Raw genomic sequence first — 13287 nt, 5'->3', positions numbered from 1 at the left:
TGAACTGTGGTCTACTGGGAACCCATGGTTAGCTGTACATCTATGCCCCAGCATAATTTACGTCTCAAAAAATAAAATTATGTATTTATCTTGACCAAAAAAAAAAAAAAAAAGTTATTAAAAGGAATAGTTCATTCAACCTAAATCAGTCTGTCATTATTTACTTGCCTGCAAGTCATTCCAAACCTCTACGACTTTTGATTGATTTATTGTTTGTTTGTTTCTCCTTACAATTGAAGTCAATGGTAACCAAAACTCCTTAAAATAACTTATTTTGTGTTCCTCAGAAGAATGAAAGTCGTGCCATTTTGAGAGGACATGGTGGTGAGTAAATGATTGTTGGGTTAACTATCCCTTTAACTTTGAAAAAAAGATTTGTGACTAATCTTAGAAGACGATAAACTTGCAACAAAAATGCCTTCACCTTTCACACACACCTTTCTTTGCTGAATCAATTAAGCGTTACTGCGCCTTTAAGAAACCTGTTCGAGGAAGAGATTTAGCAGTGCGCATGCTTGAGAATAGAGGAAGTCGGTAATGGTGACGGATGATGTGGACGCGAAACAGTTGAGAGCATCAGCGCGTCTTCAAGAAAGAAAACAAAAGCCTCTCAAAAACGGACTTACGGATATGAAGCGCGGTTTTTGAGAGGTGTCTGAGTTTCTCTGGACAGAGACTGAATACACCCACAGTCCGCGATGATGGCAGAATGCGATCCCACTGACGGCGAGCCGGAGAAAGGCGGCGGAGATTTAACGTTAACACCGGAGACGAACTTTCTCGCGTCGGAGGTGCCCGCGGTGTTATTTGAAAAGACCCGGCCGGCACCGTCGCTAGGACTCTCGCTGAACCCCGGGGCAGCGGTCCGGATCTCGAACTCGACGGAGAGCGTGCTGACGGAGCTGGAAGCGGACGGGTCCGGGGAAGAGGCGCTACTGTTACCGGGACCTGCCGGAAATCTCTCACCTCGGGCTGGAAGAGAGAAAAGGACGCGGAGAAACAGACACAGCTCATCATCTGATAATCTAGCATCTCCAGGTGAGATATATGAGCTGGATATAATCTGATCAACATGTATTCAGATTAAACTGGCTCAGAGTAGAGGCGTCACACTTCAACACCATTTGTTTTGCTTCCCTAACAATGCGTATTTGTTGCATTATTATATTCCAGGTTTGCAAATAATATATTCTTTTTTTTTTTTTTTTTTAACCCAATCAACAAAATTCACATAGTTATTAATTAAACATATAATTAAAACGGCCGACCACGCCTTTATTTAAATATAGCCACTCCCCCTCTTAAATGACAACGGTTTTTCGTCATTTTGTTGTATAATCTGAATTCAACCGGGGAAAGAACGCACTAGGGACCGGTCTGCATTAGTTTCCATAGTAACCGCGCGTGTTCTGTTTCTGTTGCGCGCGGTGTTCCAAAATACAGCTAATATGCCTTGGGGAACTTTGAAAGGAATTACATTAAAACATTATTTCAGAGAAAGGAGAGTTTTTGCCTGCTGTCTTACACATATAGAACAAGTTTGCATGCAAAATATTATGAATATTCTAAATTCACTCCCACACATTTTGCTCTCTGCACTGTTACTCCATCTGCTTTATCTCAGAACATGGTCCGTTATGCAACCATTTCCACAGTTCAGCTTACATGCTCTTTTGAACCCGGGCACACGTGTACAGGTGACACCACAGCAGCTGCTGGGATATCTTCTCAACTCTTCATATTCATGGTTGGCTGTTTCTGTGTGTTGCATGTGGTTTAGTCTTTCCAGGTGCATCTGTACTAACAAGATTACACGCGCAGCTGTGGGCTGTATTGATGCAATACAGTTTTCTTGCATATTAATAACGGGTTCATTTGAATGCAGATGAGCCAGAGAGACACTGGCTTCTGTTTTATCTCTAAGATCCACATCTAAGCCTTCAGTGAAGAAAAATGAAACGCTAGAGTCTCTCACAGGAGTTGCATTGCCTAGTTAAAATGAAGATATTATTAGCATTGCATCACTGTGATGTGCTGTGTTTGCTTTTTTTATTGGCATAATTGTCTCCACAAAGCATGCAAATAGTAGCCTACATTTAATTATTAAATTTAAATTCAGCCTCCTTGCTGAAATTAGACCATATGATTGGTGAGATCCAAAGAAGGTCACATTACACTTGAAAATGCCCTGAAATCAAGATGAGATGGAAGTAGTGAATGACTGATCTTTTATTTCCTTATTGTGGTGGTGTAGGCTACATATGAGTGTTCCAGTTTATCGAAAAATGTAAAATCATATAGAGTGGGGAACAGGTTTTTGTATTGGTTGACTGGATTTTGATATGTGGGCAATGGATGGATGGATGGATCCAAATGAACACAAGCTTGCAGGGGCAAGGTTTAAACTGGCTTAATGATTGCAGGAGGTCCTGCATGCATCAGCAGAGATATCTCTTTCACTGGAAGGTCCAGTTATGACGTTTAGATCAAAAGGTCAGCTAAAAAAAGTTTGTAATAAGACCTATAACATGCATTTGAAAATGCAAGTGGTGAATTTTTCATGGCAACATCAAATTTGTTCGAATTACCTTTTTTTTTTTTTAAGTAATATTTTTATTCAGGATTTATGTAGGCATTTTGCCTTTTATTTATAGAGAGCAGTATGGAGTAGGGATGTACCGAATAACGGTTTGACGATAAATCATGATAAAATTCCTCACGGTTAGGATTAGCGTTTCATATTTTAATTCTCATTAAAACCGTATTCGAGATTTCCGCTATTTGAACAACTCACGAGAAATGCTGTCCAGCATAAAGCACTGTTTTCAGTAACAGTCTCACATGTGCACAGCGCGCAGAGTAGTTTCGTTTTGAGTGAAAACAGGGCGGAAAAGCAGGGAGGTTTTAAAAGAGTGCTATGGGAATTATAAATTAATATTAATTAATTATATGAATGTACCTCTGAAGGTTCTGACTGTCTTCAGAAACAATTGGATGGCATTTTGTTTTCATCTTCGCTCCATGTAATACCTAAAGGAAGTGTTCTTAATTTTGGTCACTATAATCGTGATAAGAAATTTTCATACCGTTACATCCCTAGTATGGAGACAGGAAGCAAAGTGGGATAGAGAGGGGTGGCAGGATGGGAAAGTACCATGAGCTGGGACTTGAACTCAGGTTGCCCAAAGCGCAACAGTGCGGCTCACGAGGCTATCCACTCTGACATAAAATTCAACTTTTAAAATTAACTCAACAGGGTCAAAAAATTACCAGGTCTTGTATCACCAAGGTTTTTATTTTGCCTGATTTGCTGTAATATGGAAGTGGATTGGATATGGAAGTATGAATACTCCTGTTAAAAAATTTAAATAATAGTATTTTTAATTGTCAAATGTCTCCAGTGAGCCTAAAATATTCAGAAGATCTGAAAGGGAATTAGTAGGGAAATGATTCTTTTCAAACTCATGCAATTTTGGTGGCATGACAAGGACATCGGTGTCTGTAGTTATTATTCATTTCAATGGATGAGACTCAAGACTGGCTCCGTTTTTTGTATGAGATCGATGTCTCACGGTGTGTTTACAAATCCGTTTGATGGCAACATTGAATGAATTGGGGAGTAGAATAGGTTTGTCATAATATCATGCCATTTTTGATCATTGATATTTATGATATATGCAGATATGTGTTTGTATGGGTGTGTCTGTGTGTACAAGAGAAGGAAAGTGTACTTGTCATCTTCTAAATGTTTAATGGCCATCAGAGAAGTTCTGTCTGTCTGTCTAATGGACTCTCTTGTTCACCCAGGGAAAGCTGCCCAGAGACCATCAGTGGAGTGTTCTCATGCGTTTTACCTTTTAGAGCCTATGTAGACCACTTTTAGATGGCTTTACTGCCGTGTGTGCCTTCAGTGTAGTGGATTCTGAATAAGAGTGATAGTTTTAGTGAAATAAAACCCTCCCAGGGTACAGGTATCATGTGACATGTATGCGTGTTAGGCTTTGTTCACACTGGCTTTCGAACTTTATCTTGAGGTATTTACTGTCTGCACTGTCATTTTGCAAGTAGTTGAGTCTGATAATCTGTTTGTGCATCGGTTGCTATCGTAATAATAGTGTATGCTTCAGTAAGTTGCTGCAAGGCTCTCCTCTACAGCTGAGAGTGTCAAACCACTTTTGGATGTGGTTTCGATCAGGTTTGTAAATATTGGTTTCATGTGGTTTGTTCAGAATGCCAAAAAGAAAATGCATTTGAGTCATGTCGTTTTTTTTTTCTTTCTAAGCAATGCCTCAGTGAGCAAGTTGTATATGTAGTTTTCAGTATTAATAAGAGACACACAGGCCCTCTCTACTTTAGTTTGGAATGGATGGTGACTGAATCATCTGATCATCAGCTCCTTCTACGCAGATCACATGAGTGTGTGTCTTTCACTTGCATGTGAAACACTGATACAAGTGTACGAATTAGAAATCAGACATTGAAAAGGTTTTTTTGTTTTTTTTGAGCCAGTTTAAAAGAGAAAAGTTGAGTAACTCCTTGATAAATGGCCATTTTGGACTATGGATGAATTAAGTAGGCTCGCTGTGGTAGTCTGTGATATAGATGTTAGTGTTTAGCCGCATAACGATTACATTACTTGCCCATTGCCCCCACCGTAGTTTTGTATAAAAGTAAAAACTATTTAGTTCAAGTGGACGACGGACGTTAAAATTTATAAACTGAAAGCTTTTGCTCCATACAGCAGTAGCAACAGGAGTCAGATTTCACGGTTATGTGGATGGAGAAAGAAGAGATGGCAAGATGGAGGATTTGGTGTCAAAGAGAAAAGCAGAAGCACATATTTCTGAGTTTTTCTTAGTTTGTTTTTCATTAAGAAATTATAATGAACAATAAACATTATTTGTGAATTAAGGAGGAAATCCAAAGATATTTAATAGTGTTTACAACACATAGCCCCTCATGTGACATTTAAAAAAAAAAAAAAAAAGGTATTGTTGCCACAAAATAAGAATTTTCATTTAAATTCAATTGTGGCCATGAATTAAGAATTTGCTTAATTTGTTGCCACAATATATACTTTTGTAATGTGTGGGACTCTGTACGTCACTCATCTTATTTTTGTTAATAAAAGCTCTGTTTAATAGAAGTGTGTTTGTCATTGTACTATTTTATGTATCTCAAAATACAGAATTTTTTCAGAAAAATGTAAAGATCTAATGTTAAAGATTAAAGTGCTACAAATCATGATTGTCACTGATAAATTTCTTCTCTTTAAAAATGTGCAGTGTAATCGGTTGGCAACTTCCTCACTATGGCATCTCTATCATAAGCTTGAATCATGGAAAATGATGTTACAATAAAATGACCATTTTAGATAAAGAATAATTTGTATTTTTAAGGTACCAATATGCACCCCTGTAGGGGTATTCTGTTTTATTCATGGAATGATTATTGGAGCACAAATTACTACTTTTAAATTTCTAAAACCGTAAAATACTATTTCAGTCTTTCTACTTCAAAATTTCTCATTTAATTCTGTTTTTTACTTGTTTCTTTGTAATTATTTGTGAAATTTACTAGCAATTTCTGATTTGAAAATTCAGAGTCGAGCATATATATATATTTTTTTCCCCTTAGTGTAAAGGTACAAAGGTGGCATTGCGATTTATTTTTTTACAGGGGGAAAAAAATAAAAGGTAAATTTCCCTTTTATGTCTGTGGAAAATCTAGAAGTCATCTCTGTGGTGTATTCACATCTAATCTGAGTTAAACTAGTCTTCCTAGCTTGCACAGGAATCCTAGGAGCTGGATTCTGTGTAGTCTACCTTTTTTTTTTTTTTTTTTTTTTTTCTGCCAAATTTTACAAAATGGTTATAAGAACCCTTATTTAAGCTGTCAGTACCTCGTACGGAAAATGAAAACATTGCATTTGCCGATCTTTAAATGAATCACTTTGATATTGAACCTTTCATCTACCGCTATATATATATATATATGGTGAGCGTGATTTCACCAAGTACAACATGTTCCTGGATCAACATCTTTGTTGATCCTGGAACGTCATTCCAATCAACCAATCAGAATTGAGGGATAACTTTTCAGGAAATATAAGTTTTAGGCTTATGATCAGGGTTAGGTGCTTCGACACCCTTGTTAATCAGCTATCATTTCTCACTGATTTTAGGAATAAATTATGGGTAGGGTTAGGTTTAGGGGTAGAGATTGGGTTAAGTCTATATTTTTGGACAATAATGTTGATCCAGGATCAACAAAAGATGTTGATCCAGGAACATGTCTTACTTGGCAAAATCACGGCGACCATATATATATATATATATATATACTTTCTCAGCCAGTAGTCTGCTTCATGATAGCCCTCCACAAACAACTGAAATGAGCCCACCTACACAATTTAAAAAAAAAAATATATATATATATTTTAGTGGTGGGCATAGATTAATTTTTTTAATCTCACTGTAATCTTGGTAGTGAACAAACCCGTGCGTCTGCGCCATACATTAACACAGAGACACACAGAAGTCATATTTAAATAGACGTTTTGCTGCTTAATATTTACAAATAGGAGTGGGAGTGTGTTCACTTGTGTGTGTGCGCTTACGTTTGTGTGTGTGTGTGTGTGTGTGTGTGTGGTGGAACTCCGCTGTGCGCGCGATACAGAGAGCGCGACCATGTAAGGTAGAGACAGAAATGACTTGCCGATTTCCATTGGGAAGCTTCTTAAAAATAAATTTTCCCTGAAGCAAACCCGGCGGCTTCATAGCTGCATCCATGTTAGCACGCATACACACAGGTTCGAAGACTCGTTCTCGCCCCCTACAGTGCAATTTGGCTAGGTATACATCCGCGCTAAAATATCAAGGTGAAAGTCATCATAGCTTGCGTAGTATAGACCCAGCTCCCAACCCAACTTTGAGAATAGATTAACGGCGATATTTTTTTTATCGCCCGATAAGAGTCTCACGTTAACGCAGCACGTTAACGCCGATAACGGCCCACCACTAATATATATATATATATATATATATTAGACAATTATTTTTATTTTTTCAGCTTCTTTGCACTCCAGAAATGCCCAGTGCTCTTTTAATTTTTGTCTTTCTGAAGGCTAGTTTGCAGACAGAGCAAAAGTGTTTGACTAAATTGCATGCTCACTGGTGATTCAGCTTTGAAGCTTGGATTTCTAGGAGAAGGTTCAATTTTGTTCCAGATAAAAATGGCCTTGAGCATGAATTTCACTCTGATGGAAATTATTAAAAGAAAATCACTCCCCAAACGTTCTGCTGTGTGGCCTTTTGAGATGAGGGGACATATTTACATATAAATGCAGACATACAAGAGAATATTTGACGCACTGTACATTTGAATCACTTTGTATGTGTGCATATAGGTAATAGCAGTGGAGAATTCAACCATTTCCCAGAAGACCCAGAGTTTGCTGAAATTATCCAGAGGGCTGAGCAGGCGATAGAAAATGCCGTCTTTCCTGAACGCATCTCGCAAGGATCCAGTGGAAGCTACTTTGTCAAGGATCCCAAAGGGGTTAGTGTATTTGATTGTTAAATGTTGAAATCGACCCTAAAATAATCGGTTTTAAGTCATAACAGAAAACAAACTAATGGGATGAAAAAAAAAAAAAAAAACTTAGTGAGTATTCATGCACCTCACGTTATTGTGCAGTTTGTACGCAACATCATGCTTGGCAATGTTTACTGTAGGATAATATGCGTGATCATCTCTCTCCTGTGAGCTAAACGAATACATTTATGCATGAATGTTAATGTGCAATTGGTTTGGATTCATTCTCTAAAAAAAACTTTTCCTTTTACGATGTTATTCATAGTAGTTATTTTCAAATCTAGTGGTGTTAAACTTGTTTTTTCTTGATTCCTGTATCTTCTCTCCTTTAGAAAATCATTGGGGTATTTAAACCAAAATCAGAGGAGCCTTACGGTCACTTAAACCCTAAATGGACCAAATATTTCCATAAAGTCTGCTGCCCGTGCTGTTTTGGCCGTGGCTGCCTCATTCCTAACCAGGGCTACCTCTCTGAGGCAGCTGCCTCACTCGTTGACCAAAAACTGGGCTTGGGGATTGTACCCAAAACTAAGGTGTGGATGGGTGTGTTAGAAGCATTTAAATCTTCTTTAAGAAAAAGCTTTGCTCTTTGAATTAAGAACCAAACCTTTCACCCTTTGTTTTCAGGTTGTGAATTTGGCCAGCGAGACTTTTCACTATAGTACAATTGACCGTGCCAAATCCCGTGGTAAGAAATATGCACTGGAGAAAGTCCCCAAAGTTGGACGACGGTTTCACAGAGTTGGTCTTCCTCCAAAGGTAACAAAACACCTAAATTTACTAAATTGTCATTTACTCGCCCTCAATTTGTTTCAAACTTCTATCACTTTCGTGTGTGGTACACAAAAGGAAATATCTCTTCCATATAATTAAAGCATGAATTGACGCATAAATCTAGGTTTTCTCGAATCCATATGATTGCTTGGTGCCATTATTTGCTGAAACTGTTGAGTGGGTAGCTCTAAATTCTCATTTGCACTTGTGTGACCAGTCGTTACAGATATTACACCTTTCTTGGCACATCAAAATTGAATTGAGAGAATTGAAAGAGAAATTCCCAGAAAAATGATGATTTGTTGTTCTCTTTTGTGTAGGTGGGCTCATTTCAGTTGTTTGTGGAGGGCTATCATGAAGCAGACTACTGGCTGAGAAAGTTTGAGGCTGAACCTCTTCCAGAGAACATGAGGAAGCAGCTTCAGTCTCAGTTTGAGAGGCTGGTGGTGCTGGATTACGTCATCAGAAACACCGGTACCTAATGCTGGTCTTCAAGTTCTTTCTTTGTTTAGCCCATTGTTCTTGCACTTATTCCCTTACAAAGCTTCACCATGGTAACCACAGTGTTCATCTAATCTCAGCCAATTCATAATGCTGTTAGTAAAAATCTATGCTGTAAAGTAATAACTTCGGTATTGTTCACTATTGACAAATAAATAAATAAATAAATAAATTGAAAGCTTTTTACATTTTATTTTTGAATGGGTATTAATTTGTTTAATTTGTTTTTATTTTATTACTATGGTGTTTTGAGAACTGTGGTTGCCAGGTTTTTAATATTTATTTATTTATTTTTCAAGAAACCATGGGGTCTCTTGTTGAACTGTATCTCATCTCTTTTCAGGCAGACTTTAATTATCTTTCTTCATTTCCACTTTCTGCCTCCAGCACCATACAAATATGCCATGTCTTTCAACGTAACATGTTATGACCACATAAAAGAGATGCTAATTGTTTACAGAGCCTTTGAAAAGGAAATCTGATATCTCTTTTGGCTTCTTCAGACAGAGGGAACGATAACTGGTTGATCAAGTATGAGAAGCCGGGCGATGGAGAGCTGACAGAGAAGGTGAGCTGAGGGATATTTATAGAGCCCCTTTGTTTGCAGTGCTGGGCAGCTCAAAGAAAATGCCATGACTGAGAACCATGTGCAAATGTAGGGGTATCATATTGTCATTTTGCCAAAAAAAGTGTTTTTTATTTTATTTATGGGTATGGCATGTCTTGGTAAACAGTTCCTCCCATATGCACAGTAAAGCTCTTTAAACATCACACCACGTCAAACATAAGACCGATTCAGTATTGCAAAAGCATTTCTATTAGCTCAAGTTGCTGCAGAGGTTATATTCTGGATGTAATGACTGCTTCCCAATCACAAATGCTGAGTTTCTTTTCCACGTGTCTGTCCTCAGGAATCTGAATGGACTGACCCAAAAGACTCGGCCATACAGATTGCAGCTATAGATAATGGTTTGGCCTTCCCTTTTAAACACCCAGATGAGTGGAGAGCATGTAAGGATTTCCTTTTGTTTTTATTTTTTATTTTTTTGTTTAAAATATATTCAACTTTTTTTTTTTTTTTTAATATTAAAAATATAATTTATTCCTGTGGTGGTAAAGCAAATTTTTCAGCAGCCATGACTTTTTTCAGTGTCATTTGATGCTTTAGTATGTATGTGTGTATATATATATATATATATATATATATATGCGCACTGATTTGGTGCTCAATTAACATTTTATTATTTTTCTGACTGTATAAAAGAGATCAGCTTCTTAATATTTTGTGGAAACCGTGATGCATTTTTCCAGCCTTCATTCTGAAATGGAAATCTTTTGTAACATTCTAAAGGTCTTCGCTGTCATAGTTAGTCAAATATAATGTGTCCTTGCTGAATAAAAGTATTTCTTCCAAAAAATGCTTTTTAAAAAACATTAAAAGGGGTTTCCATCTATCAACTAGAAACATTTTACTAGCAGTGTAGAAATGATCATACTTAACAGGTGAAATAATATATATTTTTTTTTAAATCTTGGTGCATGTAGATCCGTTCCATTGGGCATGGTTGCCTCAGGCCAAAGTGGCCTTTTCCCAAGAGACAAGAGACCTTGTGCTCTCTCGCATTTCTGACATGAACTTTGTACAGGACCTCTGTGAGGACCTTTATGAGATGTTCAAGGTAGGTTTTAACAGTGCTGTACTTGTATTCTCACCATTCGGTGCAATGCATTACTTGTTATTAAAGTGTTGATTTGGCTGTAGTTTATTTTGAGACTTAACTTCTTGGACAGGGCTTTAGCATGCTGTCAGTTTCTGTTAGCAAGCTGGAGCTTAGCATGCTGTCAGCACACTAAAACCCTTAAAGAAGTTGCATCTCTATATTCCTCACATTTTAAGTGGCTCTGCTAAAAATATCCAAGATTAAAATGTATAAAACCAAGGAAAAGATAAATTACTAATTGACCTCTCTAAGTGACCTGACCCCACTAAATCGGTTTTCTATCATGTCTGTATAATCTTGCTCACTGATTTGCAGTAAAGTTGGTTAATCTCTTATGCATTCATTTGAAAGAATCTCTGTATGGATGACTATCTTTTTAATATTAAATGACTTTCCACATTAACAACTCTGATTTCAGACGGATAAAGGGTTTGACAAAACCATGTTTGAGAAACAGATGTCTGTTATGAGGGGACAGGTAAGTTTTATGCTTTGAGATGATTTGAAATTGTGCATTCTCTGCTATTCCAGAAATAGTGTGATTTTTCTCACATACTTCATTCTCACTAAATGCTGGAGCTCTTCATAATGAAAAATTCACAGCTAACGTATATTAATACACCCAGCCGGGATGCTATTTTCAGCCTATCACAGCTGATACATAGACCTGAATTCAGACTTCAGGTTTGCAATGCCAAGGAAAATGATTGTGCCTCTAAAATTATTTTTTTTAAAAAGAAAAGAAAATCTCTCCAACATACTACTGTTCATATGTTTGGGGTCATTTTATTTATTTTTTTAACCCATTATTGATTTTAAAAACACAATTTTAAACTGTAAAGATATTTTACAATATTACTGTTTTTAACTAAGACTTTCATGAAGACAGGAGTAATGGCTACTGCAAGTTCAGCTTTAGTGTCACATGATCCTCGTGTGTCACACGGTTATATTTGTAGCAATAGCCAAAAATACATTGTATGGGTCAATTATCGATTTTTCTTTTATGCCAAAATCATTAGGATATTATGTAAAGATCATGAATATATTTAGTAAATTTCCTACTGTAAATATCAAAACTTAATTTTTTTATTAGTAATATGCATTGCTAAAAACTTAATTTGGACAACTTTAAAGGTGATTTTTCTCAATATTGAATTTATTATTATTATTTATTTATTTTTATTTTTTTTGCACCCTCAGATTCCAGATTTTCAAATAGTTTTATCTCAGCCAAATATTGTCCGATCCTAACAAACCATACATCAATGGAAAGCTTGTTTATTCAAAAATTAAAAAAAAAAAAACATATGACTGGTTTTGTGGTCCAAATATGCTGATTTGGTTCTCAAAAAAAAAAAAAAAAAATCAATATTGAAAACAGTTTTTACCATCACTTTGATTAAATAAAATGCGTCCTTGTTGAATGTTGTTTTTTTTTTTCATTAAAAAACACAACACTGATTCCAAACGTTTGAACAGTAGTGTGTATATATATATATATATATATATATATATAATAAATAAAATAAGCAAGCAAATTACTTCCTGATGAAGTCTACTTCTAATTGATTAGTGTTGTGTTTTAAGAGCTGCATAAAGCCTCTACTGCATGTAAAATCATATTTGCCTGTTCTTATCAAATAGATCTTAAACCTGACCCAGGCTTTGAAAGATGGGAAGAGCCCCATCCAGTTAGTGCAGATGCCTCGTGTGGTGGTAGAGAGGAGCCGTGGAGGCGGCCAGGGTCGTGTGGTTCAACTGGGAAATGCATTTACCCAGACCTTTCACTGCAAGAGACCCTTTTTCACATCCTGGTAAAAGGGCCACACAGAGAGGACGAAGATGAAAATGGATGAGGTTCCTGTACGAGAGGCACTGGATGAAGAACTTTCTGAAAAAGACTTCCTGGGTGAATGTAGCAAAGGGAGAGACTTAAAAAAATGCATGGAGGTCTGATGCAGAGGATCCAAGGCCTTTTATTTTCCTGAGCCTTTTCCCAGAATTCTCCTCCTCGGCTTGCTATGGCTGTCAAGTTGGAATGTCAAAAGGGAATCGTTCATTGAAGATGACGTTTTGTGGCGACAGCCTTTCTCAACTGCCAATTATTTTATAAGTATAACTATAGATATTATAAATGAAGAATGATGCATAGAACCTTAATTTAAACTTGAAAAATGCTTGAATGTAACTTGCAAGTTTACATTTTACACTTCTCCTGAGGACATTTCAACACCAAGAAATACTGGTGACTGTGGTATTTAATATGATGAATGTATTTGCTGATTATGTAACAGGATGCTGGCAACAGTATATACATTGTTAAAGTTAGGTGCTTTGGAGCTCCTAGGAAAAGTATAATTGCAAAAGGTTTTTTTCTCTCACACAATCCTGTGTATGCATCTTGGACTTTGTATTTCAGCTGAGCAATTGTTAATGTAGAGCTGTATATTTAAAATGAAGTAAACAAAAATAAAGCTTTGGGATTGGTAAAAATAGATGTAGTGTTATATTATATGAAATTATTTTTTGGTCCAAATGGTTCCTGGGCTTTTGAGGCTAGTCTGGAACCAGTTTTAATTGCCTGGAGCTGCCATTTCTGTCATAAACTCCATCTCGTCTCAAACAGTTCTTTTTTTATTTATTTTAAGTGTCATTTTGTAGTTTGTTTATTGTAAATAAATTTAATAAGTTA

General features: G+C 36.6%; 1 protein-coding gene across 1 annotated transcript; it reads left to right on the top strand.

Moving 5' to 3' along the window:
- Positions 1-503: 503 nt before the first annotated feature.
- Positions 504-13287, top strand: pi4k2b (phosphatidylinositol 4-kinase type 2 beta). The gene is made up of 10 exons (XM_058772560.1): positions 504-1038; positions 7409-7560; positions 7929-8129; positions 8224-8355; positions 8691-8844; positions 9375-9439; positions 9783-9882; positions 10417-10550; positions 11011-11070; positions 12240-13287. Exons 1-10 carry the CDS (start codon positions 699-701, stop codon positions 12411-12413), a joined length of 1512 nt encoding a protein of 503 aa, XP_058628543.1. The 5' UTR covers positions 504-698; the 3' UTR covers positions 12414-13287.

This window comes from Onychostoma macrolepis, chromosome 01 (genome assembly GCF_012432095.1).
Source record: "Onychostoma macrolepis isolate SWU-2019 chromosome 01, ASM1243209v1, whole genome shotgun sequence".
Classification (NCBI taxonomy): Eukaryota; Metazoa; Chordata; class Actinopteri; order Cypriniformes; family Cyprinidae; genus Onychostoma; species Onychostoma macrolepis.
The sequence above is the reverse complement of the archived record's forward strand: the minus strand, read 5'-3'. Positions and strand labels throughout refer to the sequence as shown.